General features: G+C 40.0%; 1 protein-coding gene across 1 annotated transcript in view; it reads left to right on the forward strand.

Moving 5' to 3' along the window:
- Positions 1-22,269, forward strand: part of COL22A1 (collagen type XXII alpha 1 chain) — a 229,564-nt gene that overhangs the window by 28,007 nt on the left and 179,288 nt on the right. The window contains exons 2-3 of the mRNA XM_054060475.1: positions 61-218; positions 4,662-5,228. Coding sequence (XP_053916450.1) covers positions 128-218; positions 4,662-5,228 — 658 coding nt within the window. The 5' untranslated portion in view covers positions 61-127. The remainder of the gene's footprint in view (positions 1-60; positions 219-4,661; positions 5,229-22,269) is intronic.

The raw sequence follows: 22,269 nt of genomic DNA on the forward strand, positions 1-22,269 counted from the left end.
CATCATTACTTCTGTTTGTGTTTCCATGAGATCACAGTTGCTCTTTATTTTCCTTTCTAGGTTACAGATTGGATTTTTAGTGAGCTTCTCACCACAGAGAAAAGACAAGCAGATGTGAGAAGGCGATATGGCCATTACAGGAAGATGCCGCGTGCTGTGTCTCCTGGTTCTTCTCATGGTCGTGTTCAGCAGGGAGAGAATTGAGGCACAAAGAGCAGGTACGCGCCATATGACTTACTGCCTCCTGCTAAGAAGTTCTGGGGGCTTTTACATGTCTGAGAAGATATTATTGCTAGGAAGAAAACAGTGTAAAACCCAAACATTTACTGCTGAAAAACAGACCGTAGGGATGGACATAGCTCAGGGATCAGGGTTATAATTCACCTAGGGTCTCTGGTTCTGCTGCAGGCTCAGAAAGGTCAGCTCAGCTACTCAAAGCAATGGGGGTGGTACGTATTTTACTCTGGATATACTTAATCTACTCCAGAGTTGCGTGGAGATCCCTTCTTCCATTGACTTCAGTGGGTTTCAGATTAGACCTGGTGAATCTTCTATTTGGCTGGGACTTTCTTAGTGAGCTAAACAGTGCCAGGGCATTTACACCCTCTCTTGGTTCATCCTGTCTAGTTGCTAGCATGGTCTCTGGCATGGCTTTTAGCCTTTGTTGATGACTGCTCCCCCAGATGCTACTGAATGCATGAAAGGATGGTACAACTGAGGGACTTTTCCTATAGGCTGTCTTGACAAGGACACATTTTTTGAGGGGCAGTAGGAAGAGTTGAGTTATCTAGATGCGAATAATGCTACAGCTCAGGGACAGAAAATGGTTGCAGACCTATGCGGTTTATTGGTATAAAAACACAAAGGTACCTTGAGATGGAGGATTTCTATCTGTTTTTCCAGGATAGATGGTATTCTGTAGCCTTGGGCAATATATATGAAAGGAAAAGACCTTTTCTCAGTCTAAGGAACCGTTGTTTTACAGTTTTGTTATGTGATCTATATAAGGCTTTTTGGATATAAGAGCTTAGTAACAAAGCAAAGTGAAATCTTATCCTTTTTTTTTTCTGCTGTGGATCAGTTACTCGAAGGATATGGTGGTGCCATTGACAAGTTCATCCTATGATTACTTTAGATTATTTTAGGTTTATGGTGTCTTTATGAACTATTTGTAATGGCAGTAGTGCAAACAAGTTGACTCAGTGTCTGAGTGTATGAAGACAACTCCTGGAATTATGCTTCCAGAGAGTATTACTGTAATTACAAAACTGAAAGTCCACTTTCTATGAATTATCTCCCATATTCCCTTAACATGAACTGTTTCTGCCAGTAAACAATATTATTATTGCGTTCTTGGAAAACAATCAATTCTGTCCAGCAGTGGACATTACTGGGCTAAAAATGCAAATTAATATTTACTAAAAGCTCTTCTGCAGCATTTTATCACACTGCCATCAGGTCTGTAAGTAAAGAATTACTGACTCTAAGAAAATGATCCTGAAAGGCCATCTTTTTTTCCCTGCAATACTGCCCAAATAGGCACCAGTTTTTAAAACTTAAACCCCCCTTGTTATAAGGCTCATTGCCCTTGAAAACAGAATTCATTTTCTCTGATCTGTTTGTTTTCAAATTGCTGTCATCTCACCTGCTGAGAGTCATTAAAATAAGCAACGGGAAAGCCTGTACTTTATGGGTTTTACACTCAAACCTTTATATTTTCTAGTTAGTCTCATTTAATTAATATTCTTTCACACAGAATGGAATAATATAATAATGAAATTTCTTTTTGAGGGAAAGTAGAGATTTCTTGCTTACCCTTTCCCATTATATATATAATATTCTTTATATTCTGCAAATATCAGGCAAAACCACACTTGGCAGCTCAGCTGATGTACACAGATGTAGTGTAACTTACATCCCATAATATAAAATGATATATTCCATCATCTCCACACTCTGATTACATTTGAGAGAGTTTTTCTATGTATCAAGCCAGACTTCTCTTGTTTTGTGGTTAGAGACAGGCATTCCATCACTAACAATATGCCATCACAAAACTTGGTCCTATGTGGACAGGTTGTTCCCATTGTGATCCCATGTGGACGGGTTGTTCCCATTGTGATCCCAATCCCATGTGTAGATTATTCCCATAGACAGTGAAGGAACAGCAACACCTGGGATGTACTCTTCTATGAAAGATAACAACAGACAGTGCTGATTTTTTCATCACTTGCAATACCCTGGGTATATTTTCAACCATTCTCATAGCCATCATGCAATACTATGACCACTGACCTATAACTTTAGAATTCTTACCTATAATGCTTTTACTGTTATCTGAAGGCAAATCCTTTTCACGTGGCTGATCTATCCACACTCTCTGGTGCAGTGGATGTTCTGGGATTCCTGTCCTCTTTGGGGGGAAGAGCACAGGTCCAGGATGATCAAAAGCACCAGAGTTAAATTATGACCCCTAAGATCAAATTTGGGTGTAGAAGAAGTCTTTGTGACCTTCCTGTAGGTTCAAATCCTGGAACTTATGAGGGACTATGACAACAATATCATTCCTGTTGCCTCTGGGTAGCATGATTCATCTTTTCCTTCACTGAGCTAGCTGTCAAGTAAGTACTTGACTGGATGAATGGTGTATAGTAACCTTCATACTGTTTGGTCTGTTTCAGAGGAAAAAGTCCTAGTCCTGAGCTAACATCCACATTAGATGTATTTACATTAGTGCTTTAGCTTTTGTCAGGAGTGCAGCAGGGACAGACTGCTTCCTAAGGGGTGAGGAGCCAGGAGCTAGAGTTCTGCACTGGGCTGGCAGGGCAGAGTTTCTCTAGCCACAGCCTGTTCCACCACTCCCAGCCAGGGCAGGCTAGGGGATAGTAGCCAGCCTCAGGAGGCAACCCTTGTTCCAGACATTTTGATGAAGTGGGTGCAAGATGAAGTCAGGAACATAAGTCAGAAAGTCAAGGCCTGGATCAGATCTAAAGACTACAGCCGGGGTAATACTTTCTCCAGGCAGGTCCACAGAGCTAAGGTAGGTCCAAATCTTAGTCCCTAACGGATATTTAATTGCTAGAACCTGACTGGAACTAGTCTAATGTGAAAACATACAAACCGTAGAGTGGAAATGTTGTTTTAATGCATGGAGACCCAAACTAGTCTCAATGCACATACATGGGCATTACATATTCTCACAAATACTCTCGTATTTTTTGACCAAAGGAGGTAGGTTCATTAGTCCAAGTCAGAGCCTAGAGGAGATTATTAACACGGTCATAGTGGGAACAGTTGCAGGAATCAGGATGCTGCAGTGAAAAGGGATTCAATGGAACAGATCTGCTCTCTGTGAGTGTGGGTGTAGGTAGATGTGGCTACCAGCTCAGACACTGGTTAAGCAGCAGGATTTAAAGACGTTTGCCAACAGTTTAGGGGACAGGTGGAATATCTCCAATTCCACGGGACATAGAAAAGCCCTGTTAGTCTGAGAGATATAAAGTAGCACTGGCACTGGTATGAACCAATCTCTGTCTAGTATCATTTTATATATTCTTAGTTCTCCACAGGACAGGTCAAATTAGCTGTTTACCATTGGTTCAAACAAGCAGCTACACTTTGTGAGAAGACTGGAGACAAAAACTACTGGAGAAACAAGCGTCATTGGGTCTGACCATAGAAAAATTGACCTTGTAGAGCAGCTTTCAAATTGAAATTCATAATTTTTTTAGGGAATAATGAATTAAATAAATGTATATATATATGTATTTTGTCCAGTTGGGGCGTTACGTTGATAAATCCTTGTCGTCTATGGGGCATGTATGAATCTACTGTCTCCTGGCTTGCATATATTCAGAGATGGTTAGGAAACATCTCTGGGGAGATGTACTTTCTCGACAAGCAGCTGACAAATATATGACCTATCTGGCTTCATATCTGCAATTAAAATTCAACTGCCTTTCGGATTACACAGGCCTCAGGTTACAAGTGTCATGATTGGAGGCAAAAGTGTGGTTGTGAAGATAAGTGAACTTTTCCCTTACAAAGCAACTGCTTTTTTTTTTTTTTGTCAAGAAAGCCATCCCAGTGAGTCATCCTTTAGTCAATAGTGAATGGCAGGAGCCTCAAAATCAAAATAATCATGTTATAAACTTGCTTCACCAACATATCATGCTGAGCAAAAGAACTGCTTCTAGCTAAGCATAAATAAATCATAATGTTAATACAAGAGGGAACATGAAAACTTCACTACTCATGGTCAGGACTGGCATAGGCAAGGTCAGGGCAGGTCTCTTGATCTGCCAAGGTCATTTTAGAGAATTGTGTGAACAAAGGCACTGCAATGAAGTTTGAGAAAAATAGCTTCATATGCATGCAGATGGTGTAGGTGGAAGATTGAGCAGAGGCAGTTAGTAGTGCAGGAAGAGAAAAGGTTTGCATTTCAAAGCAAAGTGTGTACTGATCTACTATAGATGTCCTGAAAGAGATGAGGTGAATCACAAGGAAGAAAGGCTGAGAATCTGCACTTTCTCTGCAGGATAGGAAGAGGATTTGCTGCCTCCTCCAAATTGCTCACTAGGGAGCCATGCCTAGGGAATATTTGGTATGTCTGGTACTCTTCTTTCATCTTCTCTTAGCGATATTTTCTGCTGCCCTTACAGGTTGCAAGAATGTTCACTATGACCTTGTCTTCATTTTGGATGCTTCCTCCAGTGTTGGAAAAGAAGATTTTGAGAAAGTTCGGCAGTGGGTGTCTAATTTGGTGGAAACTTTTGAGATTGGCCCAGACAAAACCCGCGTAGGTGTGGTACGATACAGTGACCGTCCTACCACAGAGTTTGACTTGGGAAAGTACAAAACCCGTGAGGAAATCAAAGAGGCTGCACGAAAAATCAAGTATTATGGGGGTAATACGAACACCGGAGATGCTCTCAGGTACATCAACACCTACAGTTTTTCCAAAGAAGCTGGTGGGAGACTTAGTGATCGAACTGTTAAAAAAGTGGCTATCCTTTTGACTGATGGAAGGAGCCAGGATTATGTTTTGGATGCAGCCACTGCAGCCCGTCAGTCTGGGATTAGGATCTTTGCTGTGGGTGTTGGTGAAGCCTTGAAAGAGGAACTCGACGAGATTGCTTCAGAACCCAAGTCTGCTCATGTGTTTCATGTGTCTGATTACAACGCCATCGATAAAATTCGAGGCAAGCTGAGAAAACGTCTCTGTGAAAGTAAGTAGAGCTCCCAGTTCTGCTACACAATTATAATTATAATTATAATAGGTTCAGTTATCATGCAGGCGTGAAAAGCTGTGATTGTTTTCTTTCATGTTTATAATTCTCTGCTGATAATTCCTTATTTCAGTGTCTTCTACTCTGTTCCACTCTATAAAAGGTCATTTTACTACCTGGAGCATTACAAAGTTCTCACTTTGTGTTTTTTCTGCCCAAGTCAGTATTAAATATAGGTCAGGTTCTAGTGGTCAACCAGAGAACAAAAATTGAAGTCCCTTTTTGTTCTGATATGGTTCAGTTACTTTATAATATTTCGGCCTACTGAATATGAAGGGTGACACCTTATTTAGAAGGAGATTTTGGATAATTTTGTACATGAACTAGGGGTTTGCCCCAGATGTTCTTTTATTATACTTTGAAAAGAGTGTCCTGGATGCTGCTGAGAACAATCCTTTAGGAAGCAAAAGGATACTTATGTTTTTCTGCTTTTCAGCATCCCAACTCTACTGACAACTAGTGTTCATTAGTGCTCTGACCATCAACCACTTAAACCTTGGTGATATTTTGAATGGCTTTTAGTGGAGAACGGTGTATAAAATTCACGTTAATAAATGAACTTTCTTCTTTAAATCGATTTCCAGTCCCTGGTGAAAAAAACTCTAACAGTGATGTGGATGGTGTCTCCAAACACTTTAAAGAGAAGAGTAATTGCATAGCCCTTCCTCCTACCATGACCAATAAATCACTCTCTTGTTCTTGGTGACAGCATAGAAGTCACCTGTTTTTGCTGCTTTACCCAGTGTGTGTTGCAGTTACTGTGAGTTATTTACATCAAAATCATGAGACAGTGATCTAGTTCCTAGATCTGAACTTAAGACAACAGATACTCCTTGTGTGACTCTGTAACACATTGCAGTGTTATAATGAGAAGGTCTGCAGACTAGGAGCTTGTGTTACTGTCAAGTCGGATGGGATGGGATAGAATAGAATAGAATAGAATAGAATAGAATAGAATAGAATAGAATAGAATAGAATAGAATAGAATAGAATAGAATAGAATAGGTTTCTGTTGGAAGGGACCTACAATGATTATCTAGTCAAACTGCCTGACCGATTCAGGGCTGACCAAGTTAAAGCATGCTATTAAAGGTGTTGTCCAGATGCCTTTTAAAACACTGACAGACTTGGGTCATGAACTGCCTCTTTAGGAAGCCTGACCCAGTGTTTGACCACCCTCTTATTAAAGAAATGCTTCCTAACATTTAGTCTAAACATTCCCCAGCAAATCATTGAACCATTCCAATGCATCTAATCACTAGATACCAAGGAGAAGAGATCAGGTGACAGTAAGTTGCCTAAAAAAAAACCTGGGCCTTGTAGGTGGTGTTATGAGACTCTTTATTGCTCTCTGTGACTTACATTTGCAAAAAAAAAAATGCTAACATAGTGTTCTGGGCTTATGTGTGCTTCTTAAACAGTGACTAGCAAAAGCAAGTATAAACCAATTGACATTGCACAACAATATTTGTGTGTGACTGCTTTTCTTGCAGCCTGAATAAAAATGATTATGGACAGTGTAACCTAAATACAAGTGAAAGCCATGGTGGATATTGACTGTAAACTATGCAGACTGAAGGACCTGGCTCTTTTTCTCTGAAAATCTTATGTAATCATATGAATGACTGGGGTGCAATAAAGGGAAAACACTTCTGGTCAACACATTCAACCAACTCCACCTCATACTGCAGCTGCTGAACTTGTAAAATGTGTTTTTCCTTTGCAATTCTATTATCTTCTTTGTCTAAAGCAAATATTTTCAGTAATTTGTACCTGGGTCTGTGTTTGAACGATGGGAATCAGATTACCAGCAAGGAACATTAGTAAGGAAGAGAGGAGAGAGGATGGAATTAGCTAAACAAACTTTGAGTAGATAATGTGCGAAAGGATCACTCAGGCAGAGATGTAAGGACTTTAACAGTGACAAGGGGAATTGAGAATCCAGGTACACAGGACACAGTGAATGCAGATGCATTTGAAGAGGTTCGTGCATCGTAGGAAGAGGGGTTATCAACTAAGACAGCAAGCACAGATGGAATAGACAATTCCACAGCAACAACAGTTATAGAAGATACATCTGCCACAGTTGTTCCTGGCAGTGTTGTTTTGATCCAAGGACTCTGGTGAGACGGTTTAACATCCTACATCCTTCTATTCCAGCTTTGATGGGGGACATTTTCTTCTCAGTGTTTGGCCTCGGTCCCTTTCTCTGCAACTGGAGTCCAATTTTGTCCTGTTTTCACTGGATATTAAAAATAGTTTGTTCTATTCCTCTGTACATCAGTCTCTTCTGCTTGGAAGGCTGTTACATATCTTCCCTAAGTATTTCTTCCTAGATTTAAAGCAGGGAAACTGTTCTTTGGCAGAAATAGCCTTGTCATACTTATTTATTTAATTTATTGTTTCACGTGTAAAATGTTTTTAATAGGCATGATGTTTAGATCAGATCTAAACAAACAAGACATTCTTGCTGTCACTGAAGCCAGCCACTGAAACAAAGGATGAGACAGTGAGAACACCATCAGCAAAAGTATTTAATATAAAGATCAGGTAACTGTTTTGGTATCTGAATATGAGAGGTGTAACAGTTTTGGGAAGAAAGAGAAGGTTGCTGGAGAACAGGACCAAATGGTTTCATGTGTTCATTGCACTTTGAAATTTCATGTTAGCACAGTAGGAACAGGAAAGGAGTTCACTGTAAAGGCTATGCCTTATATATATTTAGAAGATTAAACTTTAATAGCTGTTGTAGACAACTTTCTGTGGTTTTAATGATAGCACTTCAGAAAACAGGAACATACAAGCCACCGGTTGGGTGGAGGACGTGACGAGGATACGTGCCAAGCTGCTTAGTTCATGCACATTCTAAGACAAAAGTATATATTGCGACAGCCAAGCTAGGGTTTTCATAGACATAATCCTTTGTGAGCTCCTGGGAGACACATGAATCAAAGAACGGAAACAGTAGAAATTTTTTTTGTTGCACTGATCAGTGATGAGTCTTCCAGTCCTTCTACTGCTGTACTACTGAAATGTGAAGAGTCGTGCAGTGCTGCAAATATTGGATATCATGCCAACAGCTGTTCAGCACCACTTGTCTCAGGTCTCACTGGACGTCTGTCCTGGACTCAGTCATTCCATCTTGCTATATTTGACTGAATTTATTGCTAAGAACATGTCGTTAAGTCTATAAGCATTAATAGAATTTTAGCTCTCATTTGATCTTGTGGAAATAAGCAGAGCAGAATCAAAAAATAACATGTCTGCTCAATGGGACATTGTGACAGTGGAGATATTTTTGCCAAACATTTATTTTACATTCTGGACTATAGTTAGCAAGCAAAAATGGGCGATGCTTTCACAGGAAAGCAGGAGAGATGCATTTGGCTAAAAATTCCAGAGATGCTACACGCTTCCTAAATAGGCTTTCTGCTTAAATATTGTGCAGTGAACAACAGGCAGCTATGGAATATTTAAAAATATACTAGTATCTGCTTCTGCTAGGTAAATAGTAAGTTTATGCTTATTAAGGGGAGTCAATTGCTTTCTTTCCACCTAGATTTAATTTAAAGCTGGATTTGGGAAGTTAGTGCATGTACAACATTACCAGCCTCACTTGGATCTAATAACACTGGAGTTTAACCCTGTTAACTGGCATTTAAGACTCAGTGGGGAAGACATTGCAATGGGGAAGACCTAAACCAATCCTACCTCTTTAGAGGTAATTGTTTCTTAAAAAAGGTTGATTGTGGTGTTTTGGGTGCTGTAATACCTGAGTTTACTCTGTAATCATTAAGTCAAGCAAGTGACAAAATACAGTTTGCAAAGCTGAGTAAAAACATAGTCCAAAAACTTTCTCACTCTTTACTGGCTCCATAAAGCAGAAGCCTGTGACTTGGCACCGTCAGAGTACATGGTAAGGATGTGCAATTACTAAGCCTCTGCTCTGCTGCAAAAGTCAGATTTGAGAGCTTGAAAATAAATTTGGCTTGAGATGTACAGTCTCTGCTAAGATCTGGATTATGTTTTGTTTTTTTTTTCTCTACAACTAGTAGTAGAAGAAACATAAGCAGATGTTTCCTAGTACTATAGGAGTACTATTCTCAGCATTGACCTACGTCCTGTAGTGACTTTCATGTGTAATGTAGCCTTTTCTACAACCACTTTGTGGTTGTCAGTGAGCTTGATGAGCCCCTTGCCATGATGACTTCCACTGTAAATGTTTGGAAGACCAAAGGACTATGTCATCATATAAATGTCAAATGCCTTGCAAACACAAGGAGATGAAAATGAAATGTTTCAATGACTGGTTGTTACTAGGGGTTTGTCATTGATTTCAGTTGATATAGTGAGGCCCATGATAAAATATCAAATGTAGTCACATGTTCAGATGATTCATAGCATTTATTTTTCTGCTTGTGTGTCTGTTGAATTCACGTGGTGTATAGAGTGCATAAAATGTGTCCTATGCTGCCACTTTTCTGTTTCTGATGGAAAAGGGCTTCCAGCCTTCAAAGCAGTACCTTGAACACCATTCAAAATAATAGCCTAAAAGCTTCAGAGGTGCCTTTTTTGAAGTCAGTTTGCTCAGGTTCATGATATGTTCACAGAAGAACAACAAGCTTCTTGGCCTTCAATGTTAAAAATATGTAACTCACAGAGAAGATGACAAAGGATAGACATCTCAATTGCCATATCTTGACTGACAGTTCCTAAGAGACTTACCAATACAGTACAACCTCATGTTAGTACTGAAACAGCTGAACAGATCAGCAGCTAAAGGTGTTTGCCTAATTGTTGACCTCCATTTTATAATTCATGTTGATCTCTGAGATTCATTTCTAGATCGCTTTGCATTAGACATCATGGAATAGGGAAGAAGGTGGAACTCAAACTGGCAGGAATGCAAATCCTAAAGTGTATTAATGAACTCCATTGGGTAGGAGTTTTAATTCTGTCTGTTGAGCAGGACTAGTGACTGTCAGGATTTGTAGGCTGATTTTACTTTCATAGTTGGAGCATGACTTTATTTGGATTCTTCAAAGGTTCAGCTTAGCAGTTCCAAGTCTTTTTTGGTCTTACTGCAACAACCCTTTTTCATTGTTAGGGTGACTTGTAGAGAACTCTTACAAATGTGAACACAGCTTCATGTCATCTGGCAGAACTTGGTGCCTGCCAGAAGTACAACTGTACATTTACTTGGTAAAATCTCTGGCTCCCCCCTCCATGTGGAATGCAGAGAAGGTTGAGGTGTTTGGGGGTAATAACTGATATCTTACAGACTGGACAAGGGCTGATTAGCACAATATGTCCCATGAAGATAATCTAACTCTTGTGCTTCTAACTCATGTATACATCATACCTGCCACAGGCAGCATTCTTAGTGGGATACATCATGTTCACCTGCCTAACAGTATGTTCAGGCTAAGTGCAGCTACTAATATGCACACTTCCAGATTGTTTAGGAAGCCTGTTAAAAACGCAGCAGACAATTGCTGCTTATTTAAAAGCTGCATCTAGGCAGTGTTCCAGCTGGTATCACCTCTGATATTTCTTAGTGCTTCTTGATGCTTCTCTCCCTCAGCTGCAGTTATGGCTATCTGAAATTCTGCAGCATCTCCAGCTTCTAGCAATCTCTCATGTCACACATCACAGGATCACATATCCTTTCATCACCACGTGTGCTGACTAACTGCGTTTTCCTGCGAAGGCATAAAAGGCCTGTGACAGAATATCCAAATGATTTATCATTTGATTGAAAGAGAAGAAAAAAAAATCACTTTTCATGGATAATAGCCTGGAAGGAATTGAAATACATGATGGGTTTAGCGGTGATGACATTATTCCACTGTCTTCTGCCATTGGGTGTGTTGAAAGACAACTTGATGTCTCAGAATATGGCTTCAGGAAGCAGAGCAAAGAGATTATTTTTGTCTTACAGCATTTTTTTTGTTTTCAAATCAACCACCTAAAACTCTCAGATCTGATTTTCCACTAGGTCCAGTTACCACCAGCTTAGAGAACGATGGTTCCAGAGCTGGTTCCTGGGTAGCAGAAATCCTTGAGCTCAGGGAGTGAGCCATGACTGATGGTTGCTCCTCAGTTCCTCCACAGATCATGTAGAAGCGACTGTTTTCGCAGCATGACTACAGTCCTGTTCTGCCACTGTGCAATCTCCGTATCTTTTAAATAACTTCCTGTTTTGCCTGGAACTCTTGAAATGAATGTTTATTGTCAGATTAGCAACAGTGTTGTTTTATGACCAGTTAAAACCAGCCCTACTGCTAAAAAAGAAAGTCTTAGTCTTCCTAACTTCCTTCCTCCATCTGCCAGCACAGATGGCCCCACTGTGAACTACGACAAGGAGCCAATGAATGATCTTATTTTATTTCCCAGATTAGTTTTTACTCAGATTTTGTTCACCATGCAGCCACATGGACATGGGCAGTCCCAGGGGAGGGACTAGCACGAGGTGAGAACAAATAGCAAGGGACAAGAGAAAGGCCTGGACTGCATCCTTTGGTACAATGCTAGTTTATATCAGCTTGATGAACATTAGCTGAGGACTTCAGAAAGCTGAGGGAAATCTGCCAAGTGCTCCCACTGCAGATGTGAGCCTGTGCTCTCTATCCTCTGGGTTACGTGTGCACAAAGTGGATTGCTAGGCAGGTTCTTCCCATTCCGACTCTCCTTCTAGGCTTCAGCACAGCTTGTTTGCCTTGAATAAGCTGCACATTTAACAAAAATACCCCACTGCAGACAGATCTCGCCATGATTCTGTTCCATTTTCCTTTAATAGCCTTCTCAGTGTGCATATTACTGCTGTTTTACTACGGACTTCGCTTCTGGTTGTTTGCAGGGGGTAGCTGTAATGGCAGAGCTCTCCCTTGTTCGACACGCACTGTGTCTGACTGGGAGCATCTTGCCAGGAGTCACTGGTAGGTGGGATGAGTAAGCTGACAGCCACCTTCACTTAGATACAGACTGTCTGTCAGTCCCACCAGGCAGCAATTTGATGTTTCTGTGATACTGCACCTAGGTACCTTCTCTCCCCCAGAATGGATGTTAGTTCTGTTTTGGAAAGCAATTTGTCAATTTTATCTTCTTTTCTTTTACGCTAGAAAAGCAATGTCAGATATTGCCTTTGGGTGAGGAGGAAATGCAGACTTGCAGCAGCTATGGCCTGATTTCTCCTTTCTGCTGAGGGAACAAAGGTATGGATCCGAAAGTTATGCAAACAACAGACTTTTAGAAATAAGTCCGTGGCAGAAAATGGTGCTACTTCTACTCTTTCTACAGCTGAGACAGAGTCTGTTTCAAACCTGCAGCTTTGTACAGACCATTGGGAACCTTAATAAGGAACTCTGAAGGTAGATATATGAGAAAATGAGATCTATTAAACCTTGCCTTTCTTACTTCTGGTTTGTTTCCTTAACAGTTACACACAAATAGCAGCATCATAAAACACAGACAATCACTTTAAATAAAGCAATTAATCTCTGGACTGCCAACAATGTCTTGTCTGAAATCACAAAATCTAACTGAATGATAACATCCCTCTAAGCTTTTAATGTTTTTTCTCACATTTCAGACAAGAAATCTCTGTGAACAATGTTTGATGTACAGTAAAATTAATTGTAAAGGCAGAGTGAAGATTAGACTCATGACAAACAAAAGTAAGTCCCAGACATTAGAAAGAAAGATAGACAATCAGGAAAAGTATGGGTCTCGGTGGCAGAAGAAATTACGTCTTATGAAAAAGTAATGTGCCATTTAGAGAATAAAAAGAGGAAAAATATGGTGACTACAGGAGCTATTTCTAAACTGTGTAGGAATGAAAGAGAAATACAGAAATAGGAATAAACAAGAATCTGGAACATATTGTCGTGTGCTGAAAGTTATTAGTAGCTTGTTTTTCAATACCACCTGCAGCCCTCATTGATTTTGTAGGAGCTGTGGGTGCTCAGCACTTTCAAAATTAGGCTGTGGAGCCCAATACTTATCCAGCCACAATCAGAAGGAGACTTTCTCTCTGCTCTGGTGGAGTCCAAATGATGAGGTCAAAGAGAGGATTCATACTTGGGGCAGCACCATCTATCTTGATATTTGGTTTCTGATGGGCTTATAAGGAGCGCTCAGTAGAAAGAATAACCTCTGAAGCTATGAAGATGCTCAGCAGGAAATTAGGACGAGGCACACAAACCTCTGAAATTTCAGGTTTAGTTTCAGGATTCAGGTTTCAGCCTTTTCTGAGCAAGAAAAACAGGTGAGGAGAAAATGCTTGCTGTATATCCTTCACAAAGCTAAAATATTTTAAACCTCAGCACACCTTGTGCTGTAGGGACTTTTTTCCTCTTTCATTAATAGCCCCTAAATTGACCTCAAACTGAAAGGACGCCACTTATTTAATGTTCTAGGCCTCCCTTCTTCTTTTTTTTTTTTACCAATATTTCCTCATCTGTCCCTTAATTTGGAGTTGTGCTTCCTATTTAGGTTAGGGAAAGCCAAGTCTGGAAAAATGCTATGAAGGTGTAGTCCCAGATGGAGCTGGAAAAATATGCTGCAAATGATAGAGAAGTGTGAATGTTTGTCAGGGCATGTGAAACCCTATACAACACATCGAAAGTCCCATCATTGCATATTGTAATTTTCCTGGAATCCAGTGTTTTTTCTGAACCCTGCAGCTTCTTATGATATTAATGTTTCTGTAAAACTCATGCAACAATGCTGAGCTTGGTTTTCTGGCTTCATATATTCAAACCTCAAAGTCTTGTGATCAATAACTGCAATGAGAGCTATGGAATCTAATATGACAGGTAATGATGGAGCTTGGAGGTACCATGAGGATCCTGAGTCTCGCAGGAGAGACATAGCCAAAACTGGTCAGAGTCTGTCTGTGACACTGGGGTAAAAGCTTAGCACAAAAACTCCAGCCTGGGTAGATGGTTACTTTCTTATCAAATAGCTTTGCTGGAATTTTTTTGACCTTTTCCAGTATTGAATCAAAGTCTTTGCATCACCTGAAAGTTAAACTGATTTTGGAAACAATTTTGGAGGCAGAAATGAACTTCAAAAACAAACTTGTGCTCAGACCTGGATAAGCTGTCCCATTAACACCTGAAACAAAATGGTCAGGACCACTTACTTTTAAGATCTGTGATGAAACCATTGCTTCCAGTTCTGTATCTTGCTTTAACAAGAGCCATCACTAAAATCCCTGTGCCCAGGACAGAAGCAAATCTCACAATTCATATTTCTACTTCGAGGCTGTAGTTGGATGTCTGATACATGTAAAACTTGCTTGGACTCTTTTGGAAACACAGATATTCATGAGTTCGAACTCAAATGGCATGACCATTTAGTTTTTCATTCCTTGGTAATGAACTGGTGCACCCTTTCTTCTGTGGGAGTTTGTAGAGGTTATCAGCCCTTGCTGCCACTCAACTTCAACTTCTCATTTTATTTTCAAATGAGCTGAGCCAACAGGCAAAACTGAATTGTAATGTACTGGACTGCTGAGAATATTTCTTCCCCAGTGGTAGGGCTGCAGTGTGGTTTAGCTGGTGGACTATTTTTGTTAGTAAATTGCTGGGTTGGTGCTTCAATCCCATCAAATTTGGTACAAGTTACACCCAAAGAGCAAATTCAGTTTCAAATCAGCAATCTTGTTCATGATGTGAAACAAAAGCCGTGAGACCATTTTGAACACCTAGCAGAAGGGCTTTTTGATAAAAAAAGTAATTAAGTTCTTTAAAATGCGAATAAGAAATTGTAACAGGCTTTGCTATATTAATGTAGTTACAAGTGATGGATAAGAGCTCAGAGTTCTGCATAAAATGCCTTTTGACGTGGTTTCCATTTTAGAAACTGTGAGTACTACTGCTAATGCTAATTAGAAGTAGGGAGGGTATCTTTCAAGGAAGGTAGCTCAGTTAATACTGTAGTTTTTGTCACTTGCTGTCATGAATTGTTGAATAGCATCCCTGTGTGAAGTCAAGTTTCAAAACTCTGTTCATTTCTTACAGCTTAATACTCAGTATTTAGTGTCAGTTCAGTTATAACTTGATCTGTACTCTAGGAAATTAAGACATTTATATATGTAATGTATATGTGTGCGTATAAGACATTTATTTATAGATCTATTTTTTTATATATGTATAAACACTGGAAAATAAAGCTGTGTCCTTTCAGCCTGAAGCATCAATCTTTTTTTTACAGTGAGGCAGATAAAAAGCAATAACATGTTAAAGCCCTAGTGAAGATGAAATACAGGACATTTTTACTGCAGTGTAACTACACACGATCAACCCAATCCACCACCTCTGAGAGAGACTTCGTTTAGCTACACTGCAGTAGAAATCACTGTGCTTTGTTCCCCCAGGGTTTTATAGCAAGATGGATAGCATATATTAGTTATCTACTGTAAAACCCTCTCAGTTTTGGCAGTGGAGGCATAACATCTCTGTGAGAGGCTGCAGTACTAATATGACACAGGTAGGATCGTGCAGCAGTTTTAGCCACGAGTGCTAACAATTTCTATGACACTAATAGCTTAAGGGTATTTCTGAGTTTCAAACGGATGTCAGATCAGAATTGAGATCCATAGATTGAATTAAACAATATTGTATCTTTATATTCAGGTATCTTCAGTGCAATTCATATTACCTAACTGCAGTGCTCTGGAAGTTGTTTGTCTAGACTCTTTTTGATAGTCAGTGAAAAGGAATAGACACCTTCAGAGAGTGATTCATCCCTTTTGAAGAAGATTGTCCCAGACAGGTGGCATGATTCAACCTCTGAGTGCCTATCTTTTTTCATTAACTTTTGAGAGAGCTTAGATACACACTAGATTCCTCTCTTTGACAGCCAAAAGCAAAAGAGTTGAATCTTTCCCCACTGTGTTCTGGGAATACGACAATATTTGCTTCCTTATGCCAGTTAATCAGTCTGTTGGGATTTACATTACTGATGCATACATAGGCCAGCGTGGTTGCAAGCTCAGATGTGTGCATTGCATTCCTCATCTATCTACTTGATGCTGTGGTATTTGTGCAGTCACAGGAGACAATGCCAGTCTAGACAACTGTTGTCAAGTACTGCTGTATGAGTTTGGGTCAGGCAGTGTACTGCTAAATTGTGCTCATCCCTAAGGGAATAGTCCTGTGAGGAGAATAGGTTCCTCTCCCTTATCTTGGGCTTCTTCCTAAGTGTTCTGATAAATTGGCCCTTGAAGTAAAAGGCACCGTGATCATACTTGCTGCGGTCTGTTGACTCATTATAACAAGGAGATAATGCTTTAAAAAACAACTAATGGTGAAATACAATTAAGAGTAACAGAGAAGGAGACAGCTTTTTGTAATTAACGTTGTTGAAAGACACCTTTGCTGCAAACAGCCTTTTTTTGTTGCTAATTGAAGCATGAAGGTTGTATCCTGAGACGGACCCACAAATCCACTCTTTCTTAATGATCATTCTGGTTTTCACTGTAACAAAGTCAGACCCCGAAACAAACTATGCTCTGCTGGAATCAACATGGAAGGGATGCCAGCTCAGACCAGCTTGCATATTAACCTAGTCTGTGTTACCAATTGTCCTCCCATACAGACAAGCTAAGAATTCACTCGTAGGACCTAGTGAAAACACACAAGAGTAGAATCGCTGGTGCGTCTTGTGGTTTTGATGCTATGAATGGGGCTGCAAAGCTGGCAAATTACATTCAACCAGCGTAGTTCCTAAGTATGGATTTAGATAATTACACGAACTTTGTATTGAAAGTTTCAGTGAATTCACTGCAGGTGCCATTTGCAGAAGTGTCCATGTGGTGGCTCTGCGGTAGTCTCTGCCCCGCTGGAAGAGAACATGGCTTGTTTTAAATACTTGGATTCCTGAGTATAAGCGTGTCACAAGGAATAAGGATCATAACAGAGAGGGGTTGTGCTCAGGGCAGACGATCTCATGGGACTGAAATGATTCAGGCCAGGCTTTGAATCTCAGGTTCCTGAAACCCAGTCTCAGTGCTGTCTGGTGCAAGATGCTGCACAGCTCCAGCACAGGTAAAAGAGGTCTGCTTGACTCCTTGAGAAGGAAAGTCATAGAATCATTTATGTTGTAAAAGACCTTTAAGATCAGCAAGTGCAAGCATTAACTGCCAAGCCACCACTAAACAATGTCCCCAAGTGCCACATCTACACATATTTTAAATGCCTCCAGGGATGGTGACTCAACCACTTCCCTGGGCAACTTGTTCCAGTGCTGACAACCCTTTCAGTGAAGACATTTTTCCTAATATCCAGTCTAAACTTCTCCTGGCACGACTTGAGGCTGTTTTCTTTTTTCCTCTTACTTTTTGGGAGAAGAGACTGAGAGCCACCTTGCTATAACCTCCTTTCAGTTAGTTGTAAAGAGCAATAAGGTCTCCTTTCAGCCCCCTTTTCTCCAGACTAAACAGTCCCATTTTCCTCAGCCACTCCCCGTAAGACTTGTTCTCTAGACCTTTCACCAGCTTCGTCGCCCTTCTTTGCACATGCTCCAGCAGTTTAATGTCTTTCTTGTAGTGAGGGGCCAAAGAGTGAACGTAGGATTTGAGGTGTGCCCTTGCCAGCACCAAGTACAGGGAGGCAATCACTGCCCTTCTCCTGCTGGCCACACTATTTCCAAGCCACAATGCTGTTGGCCTCCTGGGCACACTGCTGATTCATATTCAACCGGTTGTCAAAGCACACCCCTAGGTCCTTTTAGACTGGGCAAATTTCCAGCCATTCATCCCCAAGCCTGTAGCATTACATGGAATTGTTGTCACGCAAGTGCAGGGCCCAACACTGAGCCCTGTTGAACCCCATGCACTTGGCCTTGGCCCATAAATCCAGCCTGCCCAGGTCCAACTGTGGAGCCTTCCTTCCCTCAAGCAGATCAACACTCCTGCCCAGCATGATGTTGTCTGACTTGCTGAGGGTGCACTTGATCCCCTTTTCCGTATCATTGATACAGATATTAAACAGAACTGGTCTGGAGAACACTACTTGTGATTCATGTCACTTGGGTTACGTCACCAAGAAACTTTGATGTATTTTTTTTTCAATTCCTGACACTATATTTACGTATATATATTGTCAGTGCCCAGCCCCTGGAGTCCTGTTGGAGTACAAGCACTGGGTCAAATGTTCATACCCTAGTTCATCTTATCGATTAGCTGTAATTGTGACTCCCCTTTATGAGAAATGACCACCCCCTTCTAAACTTGAGGTCCTATTAGATCCGCACTCACTGTTTTAATGAAAAGACTAGCAGATTATAAAGCCAGAAGGAAGTCATTGTATCTTAGCTGCAATGCATAGGCATGATACTTACTTGAACTGTGAGTATATAACATCTCATGAAAAAAAGGCAAAATGTCCTAGAAAATTTACTGTGTAAGTTACAAATCAATATATTTAGGAGACATCTGCTAACTATTCCTCCAAGCTATCAGAACTCTGTGCTGGAATAGTGAGTCATGTGTGTTGATTTTTAACAAAGTTATTTAAGGACTAGTCTAAAATTTTCAGAGCTACAAATCTATTGAAAATTCAACACCATTTCCACTAGCTGTTCCTATTTCTATTTCTATCAGGATTCATAGCAGCTGATGCTTTTCTTGTTTACCTATTTTATAAACTGTTCTCTGACTCTGCAGCGGCCTTGATAATATCCCAAAGAATTAATTTTCTTGCGCTAATAATATATATATATATATATAATGTATTTATTACCAACTGAATATTTATGAGCTTACAGCTTTATATGCTGTGAAATATTGCTGTTTCCCACAATGTAAGATGGTACACAGGAACCTCTTTAATTTATGGCTGGTTCAGAATCAAGGATTTTTATCATCTATAATTAGCAGTTTATCCCAGTGAATGGGATTTTTTTTCCGTTGTAAAACCTTTAGCGTATTATTATTTAGTTAAAAATACTTTTCTAGGTGTTTGTGGGCGGCACAAGAATACAGCACAGGATCCATAAAGAAATGAAATTAATGGATGAGTTGCTATGCTCTGCCACCACATTCTAATCTACAAACTATTTTTTAATTGACTTAAGTAATTTGACTTTGGAGGTAGACATATTTGTTTATTTTAGAGCAGGGGACTTACAATAAAGAAAAGTCTCTGCTGGTAAAGGTTACACCCTGCTGAAATTTCTGAACCCATCTCTTGGTCTCACAGGAGTAAGAAAGCTTTTCCGTGTTCAGATCTTACTGCAAGTTGTTTCCATTTTTTTTTCATTTTTCTTAGCATAAATGGACTTTTTCTAGATTATAAATAAAGGAGTAAGTTTTATTTTGGAGCTTTCATCTGGAGCATGAAGTAGTTCCACTCATCTGTGTTTATGCTCGGTAATATCTCACTGCTAATTATTTTCCATGAACTAATAGTGTGGCAAGATAATATTTGTTTAATTAACAAATATCTCAGAAAGTATTAATCTCTGATTTGTCACAGTTTTGTAGAACTATTTGCATCAACTGGAATATACTTCTAATGAATCCAACAGTTTTCCCAGGCTCACGCGGAAAGACAGTAAAAGACCTCACAGAAAAACATTCTGTTGACCTGATTTACATGCAGTGCTGTTCCCTTCACCCTGAGAAACTGAAGATTTGAACGAGAAGTTTGGTGCCCCCAGGCATCAAGGAGGTTCATATTGGGTCTTAGAGATTCTGGTATTGGATCCAGCCTCTTCAGTCCTAAAATAAGTCTTGTCCTAGAAACAGGGAAGAATGTAGACATTCTTCTGGGGAGATTGTTCCTCACTTCTGGCTATACATGGGGTATGAGGTATGGGGTTTTATGTCCCAACATTTTCCTAGTGTGCTCAGCACTGTCTGGCACTTGAAAGATAGACCTGGTCTGGTTCAGTAGGTTTCTGGAAAGTGTTTCTTTGCAAAAGTCTGCTAGTGCTGACTGACAGGCATCGCCGGTGTCAAGCCAGGATGATGTTATGTTGGTATAGTTCAGGAGTAGTGCAGGAGCTCTTGAGGCTGTAATTGTGTAAGGCTGACCCTTTCATCTTCTGTTCTTTTCTTTTTCTTCTCAATAATTGTTTTCCCTTCACCACAAAACGTACAGGAGAAAAACAACTTTTCAGGAAAAGTGTTTTCTACCTGTAACTCTGTGCTGTGGTGGAATGAGAGGGAGAAATGCCAAGAAGAGACAAATTTATGCCAGTAGTTGCAGAGATTGTTTTGTTTGTGGTTTTTGTCCCCCCACCCACACTTCATTATAGCATAAGCTTCCAAATAACCTGCTATCACCAGAAAGCAGTGGAACTGAGTGCAGCACGGGCACTCAGCCCTTCATCTGCTTATCCCAGAGAGCCACTGCCTGTGACTGAGTGGTTTCGAACTGATCAGGAGATGAAGTATTGATCAAATAAATCACTGATGGGGGACTACACATATCCCATGGGCTTGAGCATCCTCTACAAGTCTAGCTTGAAATTAGCCACTTTTGGAGTACAGGCCCTATTCAGCTTCCTTTCTGTTGTTTTCTGCACTCAATTATTTTTAAAGCATCTACTTGTTTGGGGTTTTTTCTGTATATACTTGTGTGTACATATATATGTATATTTAACTGGATGTGAATCACGTGATTTTCTTTCAGTAAATGTAAATAATATCTAGGGAATGGAAACCACAGGGATGGCTAAACATGTTATTTATGCAGGGTGGATCTGTTGTCCCATGGGGAGGAGCAAAGTATCCTAACTTCAGAATAGTACAGACTGAGTTTTCATTAAATGAGTAAATGTTTAGTTATATAGTTTTTTTGGATGGGAAACTGGATAATGTAGACATTTATCTGCAATGTTTCTATAACTGTATAGTCATCTTTGTATTTTTTGAGGGGGGGTGTTGGATTTTTTTTTTAACACGTTGTGGTTGATTCTCCTAGGGTTAGTAGGATCTATGAAAAAGCAGCTGAAATCGGTAAAGAGAAACCACTGTCTGGATGTTTTACTGCTCTTAGGTTGAGTTTTTCATGTCACTTACTGTCTGAAACATCAGACTGGGTGCCAGTTTTAGGTTTGTAGCTGAGGAGGAACTGTGCTAGGGTGGTAGTGTGAAGAAGTATTTAATGCTCTTTCATCTAGGAAGACATAACACAGTGCTTACTCCCCTACAATGCTGCTTAGCAGCATTTAACCTGGATACACTCATTCTGCTGTGGCAGTTCTTTTCAATGAAAGTGAAGCATAAAGAGATGAAATCCAACTATGGGAGGTGGATACTCTTTTAGTTAAAATGGGCTAGTTCAGGAAGAGTTTCTAGTAAGGTATACCACAGCAATGTGAATGCAAAAGCAATTACATTTAGCATTTAATCTACATGTATGAAGTATTTAATGCAAATAATAGACTGCATCTACATGCACAGGTTTATTTTTGCCCAGACAGATAATTTGTGATGAAAGTTTGGGCTTGCTTAGTAATTGTGGAAGATGTCAAAAGAGTCATGGTGCTGTGAACATGATACTGGCACTGCCTCCAGTATAGAACCATTGAAACATTGACCTGTCTATAAATGTTGCTTGTCCAGGCATCCTTTCAGATCAGGAGAGAAGGTGTGTCTGTACACAAATCTTGTGTCTTTGTTTTCTATGTATATGTCCGAATTAATTCATGCTCGGTGGTTACAACAGGCATGAATCTGCCTCATCGTTCAAGACTTACGTCTAATCAGGGATGAATCTTGCCTTTCAGAAGAACTTCACTGCCCAGAGATAAGGCTGCCATTCTCTCTTTAAGATTTCAATGTTTAATAAAACGATTGTATAGTCTCTCTGGAGCATCTTACGTTTATTATATTTGGAGAAACAATCTCAGTAACATATACTGATTAAAAAAAATGGACTGTCACTTTTTAAGTTATCTTATTGTAAGGAAACTTTAAACTGTAGTTCCCTTAGAACAAGACCGACAGTCTGTATGGTGTATCACA

This window comes from Cuculus canorus, chromosome 2 (genome assembly GCF_017976375.1).
Source record: "Cuculus canorus isolate bCucCan1 chromosome 2, bCucCan1.pri, whole genome shotgun sequence".
In the NCBI taxonomy this organism is placed as follows: Eukaryota; Metazoa; Chordata; class Aves; order Cuculiformes; family Cuculidae; genus Cuculus; species Cuculus canorus.